This window comes from Gobio gobio (genome assembly GCF_949357685.1).
Source record: "Gobio gobio genome assembly, chromosome: 9".
Classification (NCBI taxonomy): Eukaryota; Metazoa; Chordata; class Actinopteri; order Cypriniformes; family Gobionidae; genus Gobio; species Gobio gobio.
Window position 1 is genome coordinate 28,522,247 of NC_137115.1, and position 27,089 is coordinate 28,549,335.

Genomic DNA, 27,089 nt, shown 5'->3' on the forward strand with positions numbered 1-27,089 from the left:
TTAGCCTACTCTATTCTAGTCACAGTTCACCGGCCACTTTCTTGCACGTATTTCGGGAAAAACTGTTGACCCTGATTCTCTGGGAATAAAAGCGATGCATCTGTGTTATTGTGGGTGCGGTGTCACGTGACAAATATGACGCATCGCCATGGAAACATTAAGGGGGAACAATCTAAAATAGGAACCGCCTTGAAAAAACTCACTGGGGAGTCAGTTAGAATATTAAAATTAAGCGTGAAACAAGGGTTAATATATGCATAATAAATGACGCTGGCTTATCTTTTTATTAAGCTAGTTATCAGTGTGTATTGATCATTGATGGTATAACGTTAAGCCCCCTTAACAATTTCACGTGCCCCATTTCATACTGCATTTCATACTGCATGCATGTCCTGTAGATGGTGATGATGATACAGCTAAATCAAATTTAAATTCTGTGAGACGCATTGGACTATTCCATGTTGTTCTTTATCTTTCAAGCAAACATACGTGTGATGAAGTTGATCTGCACTTAAATTGTTCTATTTTATAAAAGATTTAAACAACATGTTAAAAAAGAAATTACAAAAAAATCAATAATAACAAGTGAAATAAGCTGAATATGTTTTTCATTTAGTGATGAAGGTATCCCCAATTCAATTTTATAATTCCAAGCCAGATTGCCTGAAGTCTGTATGTTAATGTAACCTGCACACATACATTTGCAGTTTTGTTAATAGTTTTCAATATTGAATAGCTACAGCTGGCATGAATGACAGTTGAACAATATGCAGGGTAGTGTAGTAAATGAATCCTTGAAAGTAAATCCAGTTATTGTAACCTTAGAGTAGCCTATGTCAGACAGGCCGCACAAATATATATATATTAGGCCTTGAAATGGGCTGGCAAAAGTCAAAGTAACTGTAGCCTTATACATATCTGCATTTAATTAAGCATTTAATTAAGTACTGCATTTAATTAAGTACGATTTAATCATGTAACTATGTTTAATTGCAATTGTCCAAAGTGTGGCCCTCCGTTTACTTTGCCAAAGTAACTGTGGCCCTCAGACTAAAACTGTTGCCCACCCCTGCCTTAGTGTATGTGTGAGTTTGAATGCAAGAGACTGGACAAGATAAACATTTACGCTTTTACTGTTTGTGCTGTAATTTGTTGACAGACCATGTCATTGCGATACAGAAAGGAAAAGACAGCACTGCATAGCACAAAGAGAAAAAGCTAAAGTAGAAATGTGAACGTCTAATGGAAATGTATAGAAATAGGATTGACATATGACAACTTGTTCAACCATTTTGCATGTATTAATGCCTAAATGTTGTGGGGGGTGAGACTATTCAACAGATACCCATTATAATAAATTGATAATGTAGGAAACAGCAGAGAATTGTACAGAATCATTTGCATGGATGTACCAAAGCATTTGCAACTTGTTCAAAGAAATGAGAAACTGCTTTTTTGAGAATTTCAATTCTGATCTGAGAAATGTACCAAAGCAGCTGAGAAAAATTTAATTTTCTTGACAGGTTAAGGAATTCAATCCTATTACATGTGGAGTAATTATTTCCTATAAGGAATTCATCAAATTTGTGATACAAATTTGAAAAAAGTTGTTTGCTGATAATAACAAACATTAAGTTATAGGTAACACACTCATGTGATTTAGTTTATGCTGATATGGTAGTCTCTATAGTAGTAGTACTTGGTTATGTTTTTTATTTTATTTCCCCCTTTTTATTTGACAGGACGGCTCTGCACTGTCACAGTCAATATGTGTGCGTGTGAACCAGAAACCTGCACTCTACTAAGGTATGGGCTCTGGCCAGCAACAGCCGACAAGCCTCAGACTGCCTTCTCCATCCCTCTGCTAGAGCTTTTTGTTTGTCTGTCACTGGAGTGTCAAGTTTCTGTTGAGGGTTTTTGCAACACCATGCGCTGGAAAAATAACCTCACACTTGCTGAGGTAAGTCAGTTTGCAGAGGTCAGTTTGAAGTCTTGTCTGTGAAGTGAACATTTCAATTACTTTCATGGAAGATGGATGTGAAAATTCCTTGATTGTACTACATCATTAATTATCACAACTAAAAGTAAAAATTTATGGAACCATCTAGGATTGTACATTTGCATGCTAAAGTATTCTTTATATTTTCTATAAAATAACAACTTCTGAGTGAACCACCATCTCTAGATGTAAGTATACGAAACAGTAATGTTTTCTCTGACTGCTGCTTATACCCTAGGTTAACACACTCTACAGAGCCCTGGTGGGAGAATCCATATCCCAATTTAGGCATCACCACTTCCGACAAAGAAGTTTGGTAGATATTTGCCCACAATTAGATGATGGGACCATATGCCCAGCATGTCCAAAGGTTGGTTCAAGTTCCAGCGTGGTTCTTGTTTGATTAAACTGATTGCATTTTCCATGACCTAATGGCATTGAATTGATATCTGCAAACTTTGTTAATTTTTGTATAAGGTATTATAATAAAATAATAATAGTATAAATGTATAAACTTGTTGCAGATACAAAACAAGGATTACTGTAAGTGTTTGTTTTCTAGGCGGATGGAGATATGATTGTGACATTGGATGCCAACTTTGGCCTTGTGAGGAAGCAAAGCTCAGGTACAAGTGCGGTTGAGCCATTACATGGAACACGCATGTTTGTTGATGAAAAGGATGTAGAGGAATACCTTCTATCACATGTTGACAGCTCAAAGCCTCACGAGGTTAGTCATAGTTGCAGACTGAGTCCATGAAATATTAATTTAACTCATGAAAAAAGATAGTTATTCCTCCCATAAATCTATGTTTCCGTAAATCTTTAGGACTGCAGTAACTTCAAGGCTGGCAACGTGCTGAGGTCACAAAAACAGGCAAAGAAGCTTGATGTTACAGGAGTGTTTGGAGCCTCTTGTCGTCATGAAATGCCCCTAATGTTTATCAACATGAGCCAAGGAGAACGGCAAGTCTATGCCACATTTGTGACATCTCTGACTATTGACCCAGTGTTAGACCCAGATAGTGTTCCAGAATGATAATTCCCCTGTTTGATTCTTCCTATTCATAAAATGCTTAGAATAGCATGACCCTAACATAAAATATATTTTACTTGTTTATATATATATATATATATATATATATATATATATATATATATATATATATATATATATATATATATATATATATATATATATATATATATATATATATATATATATATATATATATATATTTGGACCCACTTTATAAGAGGTGGCCTTAACTACTATGTACTACATTTAAATTAATCATTTGATACAATGCACTTATTGTGTACACACGTTTTTACATTGTACTTACATTTGTAAAAATACCTGCATGTAATTACATCTGTAATTCATTTCTGTAGTTACATTTGTAATTACACAGTTGACACTTCCCTTACATCTAACCCTACCCTTAAACTTACCCATACCACCACACCTGTCCCTAACTCTACCCTAACTTCACCCATACACCACACCTGTCCCTAACTTTACCCTTAAACTCACCCATACCACCACACCTGTCCCTAACTTTACCCTTAAACTTACCCATACCACCACACCTGTCCCTAACCCTACCCTTAAACTTACCCATACCACCACACCTGTCCCTAACTTTACCCTTAAACTCACCCATACCACCACACCTGTCCCTAACTTTACCCTTAAACTTACCCATACCACCACACCTGTCCCTAACCCTACCCTTAAACTTACCCATACCACCACACCTGTCCCTAACTTTACCCTTAAACTCACCCATACCACCACACCTGTCCCTAACTTTACCCTTAAACTTACCCATACCACCACACCTGTCCCTAACCCTACCCTTAAACTTACCCATACTACCACACCTATCCCTAACTTTACCCTTAAACTCACCCATACCACCACACCTGTCCCTAACTTTACCCTTAAACTTACCCACACCACCACACCTGTCCCTAACTTTACCCTTAAACTTACCCACACCACCACACCTGTCCCTAACTTTACCCTTAAACTTACCCACACCACCACACCTGTCCCTAACTTTACCCTTAAACTTACCCACACCACCACACCTGTCCCTAACTTTACCCTTAAACTCACCCATACCACCACACCTGTCCCTAACTTTACCCTTAAACTCACCCATACCACCACACCTGTCCCTAACTTTACCCTTAAACTTACCCATACCACCACACCGGTCCCTAACTTTACCCGTATCCCACCTCAATAACAGCAAAAGTGTGTGCAATACAATATGTACACAATAAGTAAAGTGTACTTATTTTTTGATGGAAGTACATAGTAAAGGCCACCTAATATAAAGTGGGGCCATACATGAACCTCATGGAATGTATATGGGTGATTCCAAAACATTACAAAATTATAACTTTGCCACCATTCTCTAATCTTCACTAATATAAGAAAAAAATATTTTTTTTCTTTTTTATTGAGTATTTGGGTGTTTAATTTGATGCTGGAGATTGTATAATTATTTTTTACATTTCCTCAGTTATATAGTGTCATCATTAACATTTGTGTTGAAATAGATTAGCCTATCCGCTGTATGTCATCGATGAGCTACTTCGAAGATGTGAGGACAAGAACATACACCTGCGAGTAGTGTATGACATTGCCTGTGTTGTTGCCTCACATTTGCATGTAAGTACTTTTTTTTCTGTATAAAACTGAATTATTGTTTTGAGAAAAGACCTTGACACATTAACTTCAAAATTATGCCTTACTGTGTTCGATCAGAAATCAGGGAAGGACATACCTCACAACATCTCCTTGGCCGTACCAGCATTTCATGTTTATGGTCACAAATTGCCCTGCCAGGTAATTCACTGAATTTATAGAGACATCAGGACCTGTGTCACACATCATTCACTCCCTGTTTGGCCTCCATTTTCCTGTCTATCAACTGCACGGCTGAAATTAAGTAGATGTGCCTAAAAGTAATCTTTAATCTAGCGTTTTTCCCACCTGGTGTTTGTCTAAACTTGTTTTAGAGATGCACCCTTTAGGACAATACAGTGGAAACCGCTCATCTCACATCTGTCTGGGTCAAATCACTATAAGCAGATGGTTGTTAAAACCAAATTTGTTTTCTTTTTCTTCATGTTTTATGCAGATTACTATTTAATTTGTATAATTACTACATGAATATAAAGTAATAAATATAAATTAACAGCTGAATTTTTTCTGATTTATAAAATAAAATAATATAAGCTACACCTAGGCCCTCTCCTGCGCCAAGCCCTGTCTGAATGGTCAAGGTGAAAGCATTACACTCCACTCAAGTAACATACAGTAGGTGTGAGAGAACCGGGGCAATAATTATGCACCAAAAAAAGCCAGCAGAGCAGGAACACTCCGTAGAGGAAAACATCACATGACGCACAGCAAGCATATGTACACACACACACACACACACACACCAAACACACACAATATGAACACGATAAGCGGACTATTTGATTACTCTAAGCAAATTATTTACACAGCATTTCTATAGAAATGATTCTGTCTGATTGAAGCTTTTTGATCTGGATCATGCTCAGTGTCAGTATCTGTGATATTCTACCACTTTGCTTTAATCACAGATCAAGTACAGCACTAGGCGGCTCGATGGGTTTGGGCTCACAGACGGGGAAGGAATGGAAAGGTTGTGGTCTTACCTCCGAAGATTTGCCAGAGTCACAAAGGAGATGACTCCATCTCATCGCCTTGACCTGTTGACTGATGCCCTTTTGCATTATGGACGGAGGAAATCAACTGACCTAGGTTTGTCCACTGCTGCATAACCTATGCAAATTCTGTGTTGGTGGTTCATTGTTTATACATTTTATATTTTCTGGAGTGAAGCTGATCACTCACAAATTGGTCAACATAAGTAAATTAAACTGTCTTTGCAGAGATACAGCTCCTGCAAAGACTTGACCGAGCAGAGAAAATATCGATTCTCGCTCAAGAAGATATCTCATCAGTCATCAGAGAGGCACCAGGTAAACAGTGCACATAAGAAGCAGGTAACAATAGTTGTAAATGGGAGAATTTTAGATTCCATTTACAAGCGGAGTATGCAGTATTGATGTTGTTTTGTTTCCTGTTATTTTTGTTGTCTAGTGTTGGTTTCTGAGGGAGACATGGAGAAGTGGATGAAAAGGGAGATGGAGCTAGCCCAACAGAAACATAAACCAATAAGTGAGCAACTAAAGTGAATGCATGAATGTCTTGAATACAGTATGAAGGTCATGAATATTATTAGCAAAGATATTGCAAATACATTATACTTAACTTTCCGTGTACAGTAATGAAATACACTCAGTAGTAATGTCTTTATCTGTTCTCCAGACACTGTCTGTAGATGGAAAAGGGACTACATCATCAAACTGATTCAGTTCTATAAGTTCAAGTAAGAGTTCAATGTGTTTATGTAAGACTATATGGTAATTACAGCCATCCTTAAGTGCTCTGCTGATGTACTTCAACATGAAAGCCTAGGTGTTAAATCAGCGACAGCATAGTTTTGAAGGAAACTGTCACAATGGTTATAAATTAAGAGTTGCTGTAATACTGCAGTAATTTAATATGGTGTGATTAGTAATCAATTACTACCAAGGCCTCCCTTATAACGTATACACTGTTTGGTCAGGTGTACCATAGTAATGCTTTCTGCTTGGTACTGAATTTTTGTGCTGTGTTTTGTTTTTTGTAATGTATAGATCTGGGACTCATGAGTCGGACATGGAGTGTGAAACGGAGTAAGTAAGCAGTAATCTGTCTGTTACCGTTCTCTGAGCAAGTGTATAAATAACAATTAATAAGATGTATTTGCTGATCATTGTAGAATTGAGGACTCTCTGCAGAACATGGAGAAAAAACACCGGATTGGGAGATGGCAAGAATCCGATTCAGACTTCCAGTCTACCCTTAAAGATGTTGACCGTGAACTCCGAGGCCAACTAATCTGCAAGGCTAGAACTGAAGCAAGGGAGAGAGCAGTCCTCCTCCATTTGAAAAGAAAATATCCAGGTAAAGTGCTGTGGATAAATAGATACATTAAGATCAACTTTGAAAAGCACCATAATACAAATGAATAAATTCAACGCTGTATGCGTTTTTTCTAACTTTGCTACAGATGGGCAGGGCATTGCCATTAGACTGTCCAAGCAGGTTGCTAGCTCCAACAAGAGACTGAGACAGGCCATAAAAGAATACAACCGCATTCAGTGGCCACCGCAGATTAGTCTTCCCTACAACAATTGATTTTCAGGAAGCATGCGATCCCTCTTGGCATGTCTACTTCTGCTTTGATGACACTGTAAGTATAGTTACCGAACCCCAGCAACCACACAGCAGTCACTCTAGAAACAACCTGACAACCGCTTACTAACCACAACTACATGACCATCATTTTAGAAACCACCTGGTTACATGACATGGCACTTATTTCTTTTGTCTTCCAGATTGAAGAAGATAATGTTTCGAGGAGTCTAAAAAGGCGAGGGATTGATGCCTTACATATGAAGACTCGGGCAGCTGAAGAAAAGCGCATGCTTTACCAGGAAATGAGAACTGTAACCGAACATCTCCATCAGCAGCATGCCTTTCTGTGCTCTGCCATCAAAGACACAGATCAGCCTGGTGCAAAAGCTGCTCTCATCCAACGTCTCCAACAGCTGGAAAGAAAACGACATCTAGCCACTGTGATGTTTCACACACATGTACCAGACATTGTTCCTGTAGACAACCCATACTTGTGTCAGGCCCTTCCCATGTCAAGCATACAGACACTGGTATACAATGATGATGGTGATAATGATGACAATGAGGATGACACTGAGGATGACAATGATAACAATGAGTAGAAAAAAAGTCCCAACTGGCCTAAAATCCTCAGACTGTATATTCAAACCTGCACTTCATAATCTTTTTTAATCCAAATAAATATTTTCCTCTCAAAATATGTTTTTTACTAGGTAAGTTACTGTATTTAAGCACAAATACAGTTTGTTTACAAAATTGTTTGTTTACCATATTGTGATAATCTTATCACTTATTTACTGTATGTGGTCAATGTGTGAGGGGTGTTTTGTTTTTTTGTGATCTCACCAAACCAAATTCCCTTCGACTGAGCTGAAATTGCAATAAAGTATTGAATCTTGAATCATCTGAAGCAACTATAAGTTTGTAAAAACAATAAAAGGGAACATACAGGTCTATTGACTCTTCAAAACTGCTTTCCCACAATGAGTTATAGCCATTGTCACAGCACACGTGAAGTCAATGAAAAGTAATTTACTTAATAAATGACATACAATGATTTTAGTTATAATCCGCCAGAAAATGTGCCTCATACGGTAGGTTCTTCATACAGGACCATTATATTGGCTTGAAATGCTCCAGATACAGGCCTATGTAGATTAACCTTTTTTTCTCTTCTTCTTCCAATTGGCTGCTTTCATTTTATTTTCACATTCGTTGTTCAGTGAATGTATCTAACATTTGTATTTTTATCTTGCGTTTAGTTGCTATGGTGGTTGCTATGCTGAAATCACGCAGCTTGCAGGACATACTTCCGCCCTAAAGTAGTTTATTCACAGACACTTTTTTAATTTATAAATGCTAAATTCAACATTTGTCCACAGAAAAACCAAAACTTGATAACTCTACAATACGATATGTTCATGTTAACACTTTAACAATTTCTCCTTCGATTCTGAGAAATACGGAAGTATGTTGTGTTGTGGGTGGGGTTCACGGGTTCAACTCCTATTTCGGCTAAAATATCTTAAATAAACCAACATACTAACATTTTCTTAACGTAGATCATCTAGATACAGTATAATTAATAGCTTGGCTCTACTAGATATTAGATATATTCAGTAGATATATCTTTTTACAACCCTAATTTACAACCCTAATTTGAAAACCAGAAGAACTACAACTGTCGTGCTGATTTGTATCAAGCTGCATTGAGTAGATATAGGGAATTGTAGTTTTTAAAATATTAGTGTTTTTCTTAGAATTGGAGGTTGTAAATAGTGAGTTGAGAGTACAGTGAGGAGTTTAGGGGGATTGTAAACACTTCTATGTAATCAGATTTTAAATTTCTAATTTTTAAATGGGTTAAAATTATTTTTATCTATTTATTTTTAACCATACTTGACAGTGTCCCAAATTGTTAACTATATTCACATAACTGAGGACAAGAGCTCTCTATAACAGTTGGTCCCATGTCTTTAGCCCCTTTTATTGCTTAATTATAAGCCTTCAAACATGCACCAAGGTGATGTTTCAAAGGTCGGTATTTCGAAACAGGAGCCATGTCGAATCTTCATACTTACATATGTTACTCTCCATGTCAAGACCTTTCTAACGATGTATTTGGTTTAGCTCTACAACAAAGTTTTAATTTTCTCATTTCAAGCACACAAGCCATTCCTGCTGTAGTTTCATAGAGCACTTTGAAGGCTCAATAGGCATAGCCTATATATAATTAAGCTTTTTGTTTGTTTGTTTGTTTTTTTCTGACTGTAAACAGATTTACAATCCCACAACATAAGTAATACCCCCAACCCCCCCCCCCCCCCCCCCCCACACACACAGGTTTGTTTTGCTATCAAAGTGAGAACATTCCATAGACGTAATGTTTTTGTATAGTTTGTACAGGTTTTACAAACTGTACATTCTATCCCCCTACACTACCCCTAATTATACAAATTTGTGTCCTCATAAATCACAAAAGATGGATGCATGTTTTCTCTGTCCATGTTACCAAAACTCATGTGCCATTTAAAAAACATGACAATTAATTTCTTTGTATTCATCTCAAGAAAGTGTTTTTTTTATTTTTAAGAAATGGTTATTTGTTCAAATAATTGATATTTGTGACTTAAATATAAAATAATAGTGACCACCAGTGGCACTTTGAATTGGAATGTAGTCCATCCATGGCAGACAACTCCAAGCAGTAGTGGAACGCACCCGGTCCTCCCTCGCATAAACTGACAATAAACTTTATTTCTCAGAATCCAAGGAGAAACAATTGATATCCTTAACACAGATAAAATTATACCCTTATTTTTTTCTCTTAAATGTTAATCATTAAAAGAAAAGCATAACACGGTGAATGTGTAGAAAATACTTCCGAGTGGAAGTACGTCACGCGAACTAGGTGGCTTCAGTGAAAGCAGCATCCATAGCAACCATTATATTTAAAGTTTAAAAATTAAATTGTAGTGTTCAACTGTATACCAAAATTTTCACAAGTATCTCTGACATAAACCATCTTTTCAATAACCATTTTGCCAAACATCTCCCAGTGACAGCAGGACTGTGAACAATTGAAAGTTACGTGAAGCATTTAATCATAACATGAAATACTGTGACCCACTGTTTTGAATATAATGGTAAGGTCCTTGCTAACACCCAGCCCTACTTAACCAATGATGAAACATGATATATATAAAAACATGGAGACTCAATTCAGTACAATAGAACTTTATTGGTCCCCACATGGCACAGTTTAAAGGAGACCACATTGATGGTGCCAACAAACGATAACAATTAATAAAAGTTGGGGAATTGAAAATAACAAAAATATATTTTCTTCTTACTAGTGAAGTGTAATCATTACAACAAATTTGCAGCATATAAAGAATATTTTAATGAAAAAGATGAAAAGGCTCTTAATACATTTTAAAATGTATGAGTGTGTGTGTGTGTGTGTGTGTGTGTGTGTGTGTGTGTGTGTGTGTGTGTGTGTGTGTGTGTGTGTGTGTGTGTGTGTGTGTGTGTGTGTGTGCGTGTGCGTGTGCGTGTTTGTGTGTGTGTGTGTGTGTGTGTGTGCGTGTGCGTGTGTGTGTGTGTGGGGTGGTTGGAGCGAACACAGTAAAAACAAGTAGAATAGGTTCAGGGTGTTTGCATGGTGTTTTGACACTGGCAGTGAAGGCACATTTTCTTTTTAAAACCACATGCAGTGTGTGACCATGATTGGCACACTGTGCACTGTGACCATGAACGCCACTTCTTTCTTGCGTTCTTCTTCTTGTCATCAAAATGGACACGGCAGACACAGCACAAATTGCCTCCATCTACCAAAGGAAAAACACAAATATTTTGGAAGTCAAACCAGTTAGTTGAAATCATACTCATCACCATATTCAAAGCAAAGCTCTCAAAGGCAGCTTGTTGCCAATTTTCAACTGTTGCCAAATGAAAATGTGGATATATCACATCAATTCATCTCAGATCTTGCTGATGCTCAATCCTAAGATAAAAGCAGGTCAACAAAGAAGAGTTCCTGGGTTCCATTTCATAAAGCAGCTTTAGTATCCCTGAAATAAGGTTTTCCATTTCAGAAATGGATGTAAATCAAACCTGAGACAGAGGGGTAACTCAGTTTTAATTGATTATGTATTCTGCACGTTCTGCCTGGAATCTGCCCCTTGAAAGACTTACAAGTGAATCTAGTTTAATGCTGTTGTATCCTAAATTAAAGGATTGGAGAGTGATTTGTCAGTTTGTCACTGTCTAATTTTTTAGTCTATGCTTCTGTTTCCATATCTGTTCATATTGTAATCTGTTGAAACGTTTTTTATCTGTGCTGCTGCTAGTCTTGGCCAGGTCTACTATGAGGTAGAGCTCATTTGTCTCAATGGGACTTCCTGGTAAATAAAAATAACCCCAATGTGGAAAGATACCTTTATCTGCAGTCATCACGATGGCTACAGTAGTGTCTGTTTCTGTGGAATCTTCTTCCATCTGCTGTGCACCTTAAGTAAATAAAACAAAACACAATAACAACTTTCTTAATTCAAATTTTGAAACTTAATCACAAATGTATAATTCAGTTTGTCAGCATTTGTACTGTCAATAGTTCATTAGTAAATCAGTGATTAAAAATAGACAGTCACATTATTTGCATCTAAATCTCAACAGCCAATTCAAAGTATAAATGATCAGAATACCAACCTTATATATACTGTTTAATGTCACCTGGATAAATACTGTCTCCATAAAATGTAATTTTTTTAAATTTTTGGGTCAAATGTCAATAGCAGACTTCTCAGAACAGAATTTTTAATTAAGCTCGAAATTAAGCAATACCAAAAACTGATTTGTAGCATTTGGTAAAATGTATTACGATTACCATTTTCACACATGGCCTCTAACATTTCCTCCACCAACTTTGTCTGGACGGCATCTGCTGTGTCTGTTGATTTGAAAACATTAAACCATAACACAAAGGTGAAAATTTAATCTTTTGATTTAATTTGATTATTTCAATAATGTATACAGTGGTCAAATGTGCTGTTTAATGACCACTGTTACATATTTATTAAAGCTACACTGTGTAACTTTTTTTAGTTTATTCTTAGCTAAAAACACTTAGTTCTTTAAAAAATATATGTGCTCATTAATGTATATTTACTTCTTTCAAGTAATAAAGTATTCTCGTAAGTTTATAATATTCCATTGAAAATGCATACGGGTGAGGGGTTTGAATGCGAGTCGCCATGTTGCCCCTCCATCTTGAAAGTACATTAGCCAAAGAGGGACATACCCGTAAATTCAAGCTTCGCCTTTGGCGTTTTAACACTCGATGGCACCGTGTCCAATGTGGACGAGGTCGAACTGGAAGCCATGTTAATCTTGGACTAAATCGGCCACCGTAGGAGTTAAAACGAAATCGGAATTGAGAGGAACAGAAAGTAATATTCACTGGATGGTCATATACAAGTTCACCACTAGATGGGGGAAAATATCACACAGTGTAGCTTTAAACTATGCTTCTTAAAGGGATAGTTCACCCAAAAATGAAAATTAGCCCATGATTTACTCACCCTCAAGTCTATACGACTGTATAGACTTTATTCATTCAGACGAATACAATCAGTTATATTAAAAAAGGGCCTCCTGAAACGAAGTGACGCATTTGTGTAACAAAAATATCCATATTTAAAACTTTATAGACTAAAATCTAAAGCTTTGACGGCTCTCATGGATAGGGCTGGGCAACAAACTCAAGCCCCTCTTCTCTTATATCGAAATTCTCTGCTTTAAAAATTCTCGTTTTAGACTCTAATTCATGAACAGTGTTTTGTTTTGCTCTATCCTCTGCGCTTCTGCGTTCGTCAATACGCATGTGTAAAGGGTTCAAGGGTCAAGGGTTACTCTTTCGCCGTAAGTCGACTTGCGTACCACTGACCGCCGAAAGCTATTATTTTAGTCTTCCATATGGATATTTTTCTTACACAAAGAAAAATATCACTTAGCTTCAGAAGGCCTTTATAACCCCGTGTGGAGCAGTTATATTATGGATAGATGCACTTTTATGATGGATAGATGCACTTTTATGATGGATAGATGCACTTTTATGATGGATAGATGCACTTTTATGACGGACAGATGCACTTTTATGATGGATAGATGCACTTTTATGATGGATAGATGCACTTTTATGACGGACAGATGCACTTTTATGATGGATAGATGCTGCACTTTTATGGACTTCACGAATGACCCAACAAGTCACTGCCATTATAAAGCTTTGATTAGTCAGGACATTTTTAATATAACTCTGATTTTATTCGTCTGAAAGAAGAATGTCATACACACCTACGATGACTTGAGGGGGAGTAAATTATGGGATAGTTTTCATTTTTGGGTGAACTAACCCTTTAAGTTTAATGTTATATATTTATTTAAAGATAAAATAAAAACAACTCAGCATACCTTCTGCATCCATGTGCTCTGACATTCCCTCTGCCATGTCAGTGGGGTTCAATTGTGCAGCATCTGATTGATATTTTTAGGTGGGAAAAAAACATTTGTGTAGCATGAGCATAACAAATAATTGGCCTTCCTGCATTACTGGAGAAAAATAATTAATCACATAGCAGTATCAATGAAGGAATGTAATTTGCAGGAATTATATACATAGAATTGAATTAGTGAATAGTTTGATGAGCATGAAAAAGATAAAAACCATTACCAAGGGCCACAGTCACTAGTCACATTCAACTAAACAGCTATAGGATATTCTGGAGAGGTGCCTTTTTAGAAATTGTGTTCCATTATAATGCCGAAACTGAGAAATATTGTCACATTCCTTACAAACTGTCAAAGACACATACAGAATCTATAACCTTAATCTGTTCCAATTAAATTTTATTTATATAGTGCCAATTCAGAAGTTCTCACAGCACTTTTCAAACATAGTAGGTCTAGACCATACTCTTTATAATATTATTAACAAAGACCCAACAATTCCCATGAACAAGCACTAGGTGACAGAGGCAAGGAAAAACTTCCTTTTAAAGGGGTCATATGATGGTTCTAAAAAGAACATTATTTTGTGTTTTTGGTTTAATGTAATGTGTTTATGCGGTTTTAGATTTAAAAAAGTAATTGCTTCTCTATGCCCTGCCTTTCTGAAACGCATCAAAAGTATCGGATTGGTAAGTTTGCATTTGTTATCGTAGAAACGGTCTGTGCTCTCCCAGGTCTTCCGAAATGCGCAGCACAGTCGAATATTTGGGTTGTGCTGTTCTAGAACAGAGTTGTAACTAAAGCTTAGCCACTGTTTTCTAATTGTCTCCTCTTTTGGAAGGCCAAACAAAGTAGTTTGGCTTTCGCAATGAAAAACACAGCGTCTCAATGACATGGTGGCGCCGACGAGAATAAAAGTTATGCCTTCTTTCTTTGCGTATACATTTGGGTGGTGTTATGAAACTCTGCCCCCATAGACTGACGTAGATTTGTCGGTGTGTTTGAATAAAGTGTTTTAGGAAGGTGTGGCTGAGCCGTAACTTTTACAAAGAATATCTCTTTGGGTTTGAGACTTTGTAACTTTGCAGATCTTATACATGCACAAACAGCTACATAACACACTTAAGAGAAAGGAAAACAAGAAATCGCATCATGACCCCTTTAAGAGGCTGAAACCTCAAGCAGAACCAAGGCTCAGGGTGGGCAGCCTTGACCAGTTGGGATGAAGAGACGGAGAGAGATGCAATGGCCAGCACTATACAAAGACTCACATGTAGGCCTGAATTATTCGTTAAACTTTTTTTCCCCACTTTGCATAGAGCCAAATGGTTTGCCAAAACACAAGTGGAGAAAGGAAATTATGGTAATGTCACTTACTTATTTCAAATGAAATCTCCTCAGCAGCTTTTAAAATTGCTTCCAATTGTTTCCTTCCATAAAAGGAAGGCTTTCTGAGGGATAGGCTGTTGGGCAGTCCAACAACGTTAATGGCCATGCCCTGATTCACCAGGGACTGGTAGGGGAGCCTTCCAGTACCTCCAGCCTCCTCTGAAAGACACGGGCACACACATGCATGCACACGTTACACAGTTGGACAATTGTGACTCTCATCTAGTTGATAGCCAATGTACAGGCTGCAAACAGTCATTTTGGTAAGGTGTCATAATCTAATGGTTGATGGGTACATTAGCTAATTTATTCATTTGATAATAATGCCATGGATTCATGAAGGTATATTAGGTTATCAAGATAAGCAGTTTCTTTAAATCAGTTTTAAAAGTATTTGAACTTATACTTACTATATTTTTGGTTGAAAAGCTCTTGCACTTTTCCTACCAGAACACCGACTTGATCTTTAGGCATTGCGGCTGAGGAGCTGGCTACTGATGTAACAACAGACAACAATTAATTTCATAAAACTGTATTAAGTATATTTGCACTAAATGGACCAGAGTCCATTTCTGTGGATTTTCATATAACCAATACCTTTGAAATGCAGTGCAAAGTTGTTCACTGTGTCCGACAAATCAAGGAAATCAGTGGCTCCTTTGCTGCTCAGTTCGAACACCTCTAGTGTGGACTTCTGGCGGTCAAATGATAAAACGGCAGTTTCCACACCCAGATCCTCAAGCTTGGACACCTTTACAATATTTAGATAAAGAATACAACCACAAAAATAGTACATTTATACACAAAATAGACAAAACCTACTTTTAAAAATCTAACACACACTGAAGAAACAACTTATAACAGGGCTTGGCAAGGACCACCAGGGTTGCATTAACTATACATTAGCTGTGTTTACATAAAATCCAATATCCAACTACAAATTTGACTCATGGCCATTTGTGACTTCTAATGCTTCAATTGACCAACTTGATCTGAATAGACTAGACCCACCAGTAGGAATTAAGTTTGAGAGGGTGGTATGAGCCTTTGACAATTTCTTCAATGTGAGAATATTTGTTGTTGATAGCCATGTAAACAAAAATCAGCTAGAATATTTATTTGGGATGAATTCATTTGAAATGAGGAAAAAAATCTACAGATAAACAATCCAGTTGTCTGTCACAATGTTCTGATCACATCACAATTGTTGTCAATCATCCTTCCATCTAATAATACAATAATACCACTAATGCCTAACAAATGAAGCATGTTTCCAAACCTCTAACTTCAGCTTTTTAAGGTGCATTTTGATTCGGGCATCCCTCATCTCAGGGCTAAGGTCCTGCCCATGTGCCCTCAGTGCTGCTGCCTCTTGGGAGTATTTAATTTTTTCCTCTTCCGCCAATGTGGCCCACCTGCCCTTAATATCATTCATTGAGCCTAAGGAAAAAGTAGATGCACAGAAAACTTAACACTTTAGAGTCAGCATCTCTTTTTTAAAGTAAATTTATACAACGACAATCTGTCCAACACACTGGTTTACTTGGGTTGTGAAACCCATTTCTCTGTAACAACTCAGCAGTCTTATTCTGATGAATGCAATTTGTGTGAGTGAAGTACTTGCCAGATCCCATCTTGAAAATCTGTTTCAAAACCCCTGATGTAAACAGGGCCACTATGTACAACAACAAACCATTTAGTATAACAATTAAAAGCAGCCATTACATTTTGTCTCTCACCTTTGTGTCGAAGTATGTCCCTACAAAAAAGATTATAAGGCGACAGCTCTCTAACATGAGCTTTGGCCTTTGATGGCCGGGGTTCAGACGAAGATTTTGTCATTGAAATGGTTCTTTTGTAATTACCAATCCAGTTCTGAAAAAGAAAGAATAACAAAAGAGTATTACACCAATGTTTATTTGACGTTGTTTGTTAGTGTAGCACTAAAGTAAACCTTACTTCTATGACACTAGTGTCCAAACCAGTGGCCGATGCAGCTCTCGGAATCAATTCGCCACCTACTTTTGTCATTCCTTCCTTAAAGAAGGATTTCAGGGTTTCCCTTTGATTTGGACTGATTGGAGTTCTCTCTTATTGAATAACAACAAAGAAAGAAAAAGCTAGTCAGTAATACATCAGTAATAATAAAAGACAGTGTTGCAGATCATACCATCGTTCTCAGGCACACTTGCCTAGCAACTGTAAGGCTTACCTCTCTGGGCCATCTTCAAACTTGAAATTGTTGCTGTAAAGGGAGACAAAAAAGTTAGGTAAAGAGATATTAATGTTACACAGGCAGGCAGTCACATGGATTAACAGACTGACAGGCAGACCTGTGCTTTTGGGTTTTATTTTTTCAAGTTCAATGTCGAGGACAGCAATAAATGTGACACACACCGACACCACATTTACCTCTCTATTTACTTCTAATATATTGCCATTTATCTTTTGCATGAATGTAATTGTAAGCTTCCTCGTGTGGGATCAAATCCAGCCAAGCTTTGTTCAAATCCACAGAACTTTATTTTACATTCTAGTCAAGATCCCAAGGTTTCCAAACAGCCATAAAATACGTATTGGGTTTTAATATTTCACTTAAATTAATCAATATGAGTCTTACAGTGTGGAAAAACTCCTTTTTACAGGCTAACTTTGCGTTTAACTAGTAAACTAAATTTCCCCATTAGCTTCAGATGTAAAAACATGCTTATTAGCAACGTTAATGCTCACATAAAGCCAGGGGCCGATTAAGTGATTTGGGGGCCCCAGGCAAAATACAGGAATGGGACTCTATACAATAGACCCTTTTCACAGACTGTGATGATGCGTTTTAACGGTCATCAATATCGTAAATCCTGCAGCATTTTTTGTATTTTCATTTTTTTTTTTAAATATATGTACATTTATAACACTAATACTTTGTATTTTATTACTTTTGCATCAAATTACAATAAAAAAGTTAGCGCTGCTGTGAGGGTGTTTAGTAATAGCGTCTATGGGAGTGATGGTAAAAATGAACATATTTCTCTCTTTTCATTGCCGTTATCAATCTCACTCTATTTTTTCCCTCTTTTTGAAAGTTGTGAAATCACAAAAATATTTAATGTATTCTCTCATTCACAGCTATAATAGTTAACCCAACTATGACGACTTCCGCTCTGAGAAACCCGGAAATGTGAAAAGGGTCTATTGCACATTTATAACCTTGAGGTTCCTTTCACTGTTGTGATGATTGCTGCTGCACGGCCTTGTCCCATAGTTGTGTCCAATTATTAAATATTTCATGTACATGTTATAAATAATTGCTTTTGTCATGTTGTAGATCCTTTGTTCACGTGTAAACAGGTACAGTATTAGAGTAGGTTGGACACTAGGTGGTAATTTTCACTGCACAATTGTTTACACTACACAATGCTGTCTAATTGTAAACTTTTAAATTCTAAACTACATTTTATTAATCAAAAAGCATGTGTAATTAATTGAAATCATGAAACTTTAACTTTAATTTAACAGCAATGTATTAAAAGTTTAACAAAATATATATTTATTTGTTTTAGGCCTATGTCTTTTTTCTGGTAATCAAATTAAGGTATACAACACGTATCTTTTATTCCAATAAAAATTAAACAAATCCTTTAATTTTTGTACTTTCAAAGTGAAAATGTAATTTCCTGTTTATGGTAGGCCTATGTCACGGAAATGTCACGGTCAAATTTTGGATGAATAACGTTAAATCCAATGCCAGTCAGCACACTTCAATCAAATCGCGATGTACTACTAGTGTATGTGAATATTAAACGGCAAAAATACGATTTAAATATGAATCCTGCATGTTTTATGTCTCTGTGTGAAGGAATTGTGCAGGCGCGTCTGCCCCATTCATTCCGTGATATTACGCTATTATGAATGGACTTCGTGATATTACGCTTTTATGAATGGAGTTCGTGATATTACGCTTTTGAATGAATGGACTGTTTTCCCTTATTGAGTAATTATTTACAGTATAAATGCTCGGTTGTATGAATGGTCTTACCTGAAAATATCAAGCGGGAAATATCGCAACGTTGCCGCGTCATCCAGTAGATTTCCAACAACCAGCGAGCTGGAATCCTCGAGGATTGGATCTGGAGTCTTCGCTTGTATTCGTATCGCTGATTAACCATGTGGATGGATGATAACAGCCTTCTGAGCCTACCAGTAGGCACAGTAGGCACCTTCTAGCCCATTCCTATGGGCTGATAACCACTGATAACGGCCATTCAATCGAGTGATAACATTCGAAGCGGGTGTCTGATGAGGAAGACGGCATTGTTGACGGGGTGTCTGGATGGATTGTGCGGCCACCGCCATATGTTTCCGCCTGTGTTTCCCGAATGTTTTGGGCGCTTCTTTTTGACGTCTTTGGAGGACAACATAAGAGACATTACTGCTGCACTGTACATATTTGTGTGTTTGACAATAAAGCTCTTTCTTTGAATAAACAGCTGTGTGTTTATAAGCTCTTTCTTTGAATAAACGGCACGGTCCGGGCAAATTTTCCCATATATTCCTTGATGGTATGAATAGTGTAGTTCATAGCACAATAACATTACTATAAAACATAAATTATTACAACATAAATTATATATTTATTATTATTATTATTGGGGTTTACATTTATAATGAGCCAGGGTGACCAATAATGATTGGTTTGCAGTGATCTGCCAACCAACCACGAGGGATTTTTCTTGTTTAAAAGTAGTGGCTTCAGCCAATACTGAGTGAGTAAATTCAAGTCTGGCCGTTGACTCTCTGGTTTCGCTGCTATTCATATGCAAATTAGAGGCGTCGCACCTCTGCGCGGTCTCTCAGCGGGGGGCTCTCCACCTACGTCATGGTTTGTTTACGACAATTTGTGGCACAGACGAACGCGACGTTCGCTGCCTCTAAATTGTCGAAAACTGCCGAAAATTAGGGAGATTTCCGGGAGTCTACAGGCGTTTACGGGGTCGAAAATCACACTTTTCATGCAGTGCACTGTAAAACAACAACTACAACTAAAGCCCTATTCGCACGGGATAAGTAGGCTATTATCTGGGGACCTCGTGTGATTTAGAAATGACTCCCCCACATCTCAATTTTGCGTGGCGCATTCGCACGGGATAAGCTGTAATTTTACTCAAATTTACTGACTTATCTTCCGGATATGATGTTACTTGAAAATGTTTTTTCGTTATATAGCTGTATGAAATTATAAACAGTCGTATCGATATCATTTTGATTGTTTTATAGTAATACAAATAATTTCATTCAGTTAGAGAACAGACGCAATTAAAAACGTAACTGAGCAATAATAACAATATACGACGGAAGATTCAGTTTCAAAGCTAAATGTAAAAGTGCCCATTTAAGCGAGTTGTCATTGTACTGTTCTGTTTTTGTGTTTTTCATTAAGAATAATATTAAACACACCATTCAAGCAATTTACTCCCAAATTGGTGCTCATTCTAAAAAGTGAAAGTATAATCCGTGCGGGACTTCATAACGGTGCGCATTATATGCAGCCTAGCTCCATTCTTCGTGAAAGATAAAGATAGAAATGCGCACAAAAACCTTGCAAAAATTATATACGATCCGCCTAATCCCGGCCAAATAGATGCCGATTCACACTGGACTAATATTATCACAGGACCTCAGTGTTTGGCGAAATATGGTAGGTCATTTGCGGGGGAATTTTTACTTTACATATTACAGACATGGCCGATTCGCACGGGATTAAGATCACAGACATTCTCTGCAATTATTACAAATCACCAGAGGTCCCCACAAATACCAATCCCGTGCGAATAGGGAAGTAATTATAAACCTCAGTGTTTATTTTTGTGCAACATGGACTTCAATGTTTAATTTGTGTGACTTAACAAAAGCATTTGATATGTATTCCTCCAGTTGCGAGCCTGTGCGCTTTACCTGACGTTGGTTAGGCCCGGCAGCTGTGCATGGACTGGGACTGAAAATAATTCAGACTGACAAAATAATAAAAATGACATTCTTCTTCTTTTAAATAATAATAAAATAAATAATAATAATAACGACATTCTTCTTCTAAATAACAATAAGCGTTATTAATAATACAAATCATAATAATAATAAGAAGAATCTTACAAATTGTCATGCAATTATTAATGTGAATTAATGGTACTCCACATCACATCATCATCACTATTGTACACCCCAATACATGTGACGTGATACGAAATTAAATGCTAATTATTTCAAAACACGTGCTGTAAAATAATGAATTGTGATAGGTAATTTCTCATCCAAACAGCTATTTAAACTGGATTTCCACCGTACACCTTTTTGTGGGCGCCTTTAATCCCACTCTTTAAACTCCCAAATAAAATAATTTTGTTTTTTTCCACTTCCCTGGTGATGGTCTCGATCTCCACGTCGGAGAAGTTTCGCTTCTTTGCCGTCTTCCGTGTGTCCATGGCGTAAAATGAGGGCGTGGGGGAGGCAGAGACTTGAATATATAGGGGCGTGTTATTCTAATGACGATCGTTTTCAGCCGCGGCATTTATCAAGGGCAGGTATTCATAAAGGTACTTCATAAATCAGGCGGTGAGAGGAGTGTAAGCATAATCTTACGCCAACATATATGCCCGTTTCTATGCAAGATTGATAAATGAGGGCCATTGAGAGCTGCTGCCCTGAGAGGAAGTCATGATGATGCCGGTCATCAAGGACAAAGTAGAACTCTCCACCTGTTGCGTCAGAGATTATTTTGGTCTGGTATGGACGCAGATGTCAGAAGATATGTCTCTCACTGTAAGCGCTGTGTGGTCGGGAAGACTCAGGAACCCGAGGCTAGAGCACCTCTTGAATCCATCAAGACAAGTGTGCCGCTGGAACTTGTATGTATAGATTTCAGGTCTGCATAAGGGAAACATGGGGAAAATGTTGACGTTCTTGTGATAACCGAACACTTTACAAAGTTAGCCCATGCGTTCCCTTGCCCCAACCAGACAACCAAAGTTGTAGCTCAGAAGCTGTGGAATCAGTTTTTCTGCATATATGGTTTTCCGCAGAGGATACACTCAGACAAAGGAGCCAACTTTGAAAGTAAGTTGATTGTCGCTGACTGCTGTTGGTATCTGGTGTCCTCAAGTCCCATACTACAATGTGAGAGACACCTATAAAATTCAATACATTATTGTAAATATTATCAGTAGACCTACTATAGTGTAAATATTGTGTAAATATTATCAGTACTATACTATTCCTTTGGTAGTGGAGCTCATGTTATCACCTGGGTTTTTAGCCACTAATTCTGTGGCGGCATGTGATGATGTGAGGCTTCATTAGATTATAATTACTTGCCACCGACGTGGAGAGACTCTTTATTCCTGGGCATAAGTTGCACATTACATAAACATTCTTACCTTTCACCTCAACGAGGGAAAAGTAGCGCTTATACTTCCAGTCAAAGGTAGCGAAAGCTACCTTTGAAGTCGTTGGGCTAGGTGTGTGTGACTGTGCATATGTGTGTGTGTGTGTGTGTGTGTGTGAACTAAACCTATCAACCTCAACCTTGTCTCCCACCCACCATTCATCATCAGTTATGTGTACCACCCCACCCACTCCCCAACACGCATGGCATGCACGCCCGCACACACACACACACACCAACCAGAGAAAAAAAAAACCTTGCAGGTCCGACTGACAGAAAGCCTGTTCGGATGAAAACCGCTTCAGTGAGCTCAATTATAGTAACGCCGTGTTTTTTTTCTCAGTAACGCTTACGCCGTTGTAATGGGAGAAACAGTAATTGGTTTGATTACTCGTTACTGAAAAAATGTATTCCGTTAGTAATGCCGTTTATCTGTAACGCCGTTATTCCCATCACTGGCTGGCAGTGCTAAAGCAATAACGAGCAGCTGATACGAAGTGTCCTCAAGTCCCATACTACTCCTTACCACCCGATGGGTAATGGGCAAACGGAAAGATGGCCCTGGAAGTCGGAGATTGCGTCCTTCTGGTGAATAAGAAAGAAAAGGGAAAAAGAAAGTTAGCGGATGTGTGGGACTCTGTGGTTCATGTGGTGACATGGAAAGACCCAACGTTACACATCTACAGGGATGAAGACCCAATCACAAGGAAAAGTAAGGTGGTTCACCGTAACTTCCTTCTCCCTGTAAACTTTCTCCCCTTGGAGAAGCCAGAAGTGGAGTCCACAATGTTCTCCACAGTGTCTGAAGAAGAAATAAGTGAGACAAATTACCAAGGACAGAGATATCTGCTTAGTTCTGAAATAGAATCAAGGAGCAGCAGGATAGCTGCTTGGATCCTACAAGGCCAGGGCCCAAAGCCATCTCAGCATATTGGAGCACATTCTATTCAAGGACAAAACACTGGGCAAATCACAGAGACTCATGCTTCATCTTCAATCACCAATAATGGGAGCAATTCCAGTGAATTGTCTAGTGATTGTGATACAGAGAACATCAACGAAAGTGAGTGGAGTGCAGATGATTGGAGCTGTGCATCTGAGTCGGATTTGGCCAGTGAAGGTATTGATGATAAAGGCATGCCTGAAGGGTCTGTGAACTGTCACAGTGTTCAAGCAGAACCAGTTACCATGCCAAGAGAATCTAACTCTGATAACAGATTGGGCCATTGCTCAAGGTTTCAAGCCCCAAGTAGTAAACCCAGAGTCTCGCTGGAAGGTGCCCCAAGAAAAGTGACTGTATTGGACACAGTCCTAAAAACAAATGAAGGAACTGTGAGAACCAGATCGGGCAGAATATGTGACCCGTCACGGAGACCAGTGACACAAGTCGGCAACACAACTTTCGAGCAAAATGAGAAATGATTTTCGCTTTTTTGCAGAATCTGTTTGTTGAGATCACGAAGAAGCCTCTCCGTTTTTGAAATAGCAGTATTGGTATATTTAAAAACGTACACTTTGAGGTTGAAATCGGCTTGTTTTTCGGAGATTCTAGCATGCAGTAGAGGTGTGTTTCTTTTGTTATTGCCCCCGCCCTCCAATGGAAGCGTGGCTCAGTGTTGCCAAGTCTGCGGTTGGGCTACTTCAACACTGTTGCCGCGGGCTGTTTTTCATGTCTGCGGGTTGAAGCGACCCCAATTATGTGATATTTAGCCCCGGGAATGTGAATTTTAGTAGGCAACCATGCCAAAAAAACACATATTTACCCCCCAAATGCCCCCCTGAAACGCGATTGGGCTTGTTTTGGGCTAGTTTTGAGTAGCAATTGTGTGGGTTTTGTTGTGAAAACCTGGCAACCCTGGTGGCTGGCCGCACACAGATCTCTGCTGGCAGCAGTGTTGGGCACATTACTGTAAAAAAGTAATTAGTTATAGTTACTAGTTACTTCTTACAAATAGTAACTGAATTAGTAACTGAGTTACATCATTATAAAAGTAACTAATTACCAGGGAAAGTTACTTTTTTTTTTTTCAAAACTTGGATGCCCCCAATATTAAATGTGTTAAATGAATCAATTGGACTCTAAATAGAATAAATTATTATTATAAAACATTGTACAGTAATGTACACTATTGTAATGTTGCTGTGGGACAATGTGAGAGACACCTATCAAATTCAATACATTATTGTTGTAACGAATGTAGCAATTATGGGTGCAGACATAGTTAATGAATCTTCCAATGATTCGATCAAATGAAGACCCCAGGAAATCGACCATCGATCACGAGGGAGATAGGGGCTCGATTCTGCCCGGAGCTACTAGTTGTGGACAGCTGACTTCCTATGGACTCGAAACTCAGTTAAAAAGGCCAGAGGGTTTTTGTTAACACAAGACAAAGAAACAAACCAGATATCTGTCTTTGCAATGACCGGTAAATGAACTCCACGTGACACAGCTAAAACTCCAAGCAAGCTCACAGAAACTTTTAGCTTATGGAGTGCATCAAATAACTGATTATTGGACTTTCATTCAAATAGCCTTCGACATAGCTTGTTAGTGTGTTTACAACTGATACACGTGACTATCATGCATGTATATTACTCACAATTCATGCAATTATGTAACTATTGAATGAGTGGATGAAAAAGCATCGTGTTTGATACTGTTGTGTTTGTATGGGTATAATCCAACAGATGAGCTGAATGAAATCTTTATAGAATTGATCATGTCCTTATAGTAAGAAATTAGGTCTAAATTTACTCTCTGCTTAAGAGCAGGAAACTAAATTCTATGGATAACCCAATTTTGTGGGAGGGGTGGAGACACAGTCACCCCTGAAGCCTAATTGGCCAGAACCCATCCAGGGGATGGGCAAATGTTTGAGTTTAATCTCAGAACACGAACGAAAAGTTCAGTTCTGTTCAGATCAGAAGCAGTGCAGAGTTCAGTTTTCACGTCACAACCAGTTCGGTTCGAGCTGGTTCGCGGCCTGTTCGCAGTTCAGAGATGAGCTAAGTCCTAGCAGTTTGACCAGAGTGAGTTCTGAACGGAGAGCTCCCAGGAGACGGTCTGACGATCGTGACAGACCAACATCAGAGAAAATGGGTTAACAACGATTTAATTCAGGCCATCTGCTTTTCTCTCACTTTCCTTTCTTTTACTTAAAGTTTATTTTATTTCCGTTAAGTCTCGGGTTCTGTTAAGTTTCGCCGCAAAAGTCTCTCAACAACGAGTTTCTAACAGCGCGCTCCAACTTCAAACAACGCCCACAAGACTTTCATCCAGCCGCCAACACGCCACGTGGTTGGCTTCCCCAGACGTCGACCAGACCTTCAGCGAATCAAAGATCCGGGAAAACCCCTGTCCAGCCAGGAAAAGGGAATCGCCCTTGTCAGACGACACGCGAAACACAAACGCAAGTAACGCCTCTTGATTTCGAGCTGAACTGGTGCATTAGATCAAATGTAATAACCCTGCCTAAGAAACGATAGGAGGTTAAATTACTGATCAATGGTTTCTTCAGGTCATGTTTCATAAATGCATAGATTGCTTAGGATTTCATAATTTCTCTCTCTTAGAACTTATTCTTTCCTCACCTTCTTCCTTTCTGCAACGTGTGAATGTGCGAGTGTGTGTTTTTTAGGCTAGATATTAGTTTGATGTGTTTGAGTAATTAATAAAGTTCCGTTTGTAATCAAAGATAACTGTTCTTGTGTTATGTGCTTATCAATTTAATGTCTTGAACTGCCGATCTAAGTTACCTGGCTGTTAAATAGTGTTTCACTATTGTTCGGATATTAATATCCGCTGCGGAGTTGATATTTACGGTCCGTTCAAATGAACGCTAGAAGAGTCATTTGCTCGGCTGTAAAATAGACTCTCAAAATTCCCTATGAATCCATTCATTTGAGCTAAATATACATGTTTCCCTGTAACAGAGCCCCTTTAAGTTCTTGCATTTCAGCGGACGAATAAGTTAAGGTGTAAACATTAATTCTGAATTATTTATAAATTATAGTGTCATTTGAGTCTCTTTCATTTTAATTCAGTTCCCCGTTGAGTTATTATTTTATCTGACTCATAGTCGCTACATTGTAAATATTATCAGTAGACCTACTATAGTGTAAATATTGTATAGTGTAACACTATGTGTGTGTGTGTGTGTGTGTGTGTGTGTGTGTGTGTGTGTGTGTGTGTGTGTGTGTGTGTGTGTGTGTGTGTGTGTGTGTGTGTGTGTGTGTGTGTGTGTGTGTGTGTGTGTGTGTGTGTGTGTGTGTGTGTGTGTGTGAACTAAACCTATCAACCTCAACCTTGTCTCCCACCCACCAATCATCATCAGATATGTGTACCACCCCACCCACTCCCCAACACGCATGGCATGCACGCCCGCACACACACACACACACACACACACACACACACACACACACACACACACACACACACACACACACACACACACCAA

The 27,089-nt window shown here is 38.2% G+C and overlaps 2 protein-coding genes across 2 annotated transcripts in view; one reads left to right on the top strand and one right to left on the bottom strand.

Annotated features, from left to right (window-relative positions):
- The window catches only part of LOC307131358 (extracellular calcium-sensing receptor-like), a gene marked incomplete at its 3' end in the record, with an annotated part of 153,502 nt that overhangs the window by 25,429 nt on the left and 100,984 nt on the right, over positions 1 to 27,089 (top strand). The window lies entirely within an intron of this gene.
- On the bottom strand, positions 11,279 to 17,419 carry LOC307131558 (uncharacterized protein; the record flags this gene model as incomplete). Its single annotated transcript, XM_079825270.1, has 10 exons — positions 11,279 to 11,301; positions 11,735 to 11,806; positions 13,770 to 13,832; positions 15,183 to 15,353; positions 15,605 to 15,685; positions 15,792 to 15,945; positions 16,474 to 16,634; positions 16,934 to 17,069; positions 17,154 to 17,284; positions 17,407 to 17,419. The coding sequence occupies 10 exons, from the start codon at positions 17,417 to 17,419 to the stop codon at positions 11,279 to 11,281; spliced, it is 1,005 nt and encodes a 334-aa protein (XP_079681396.1).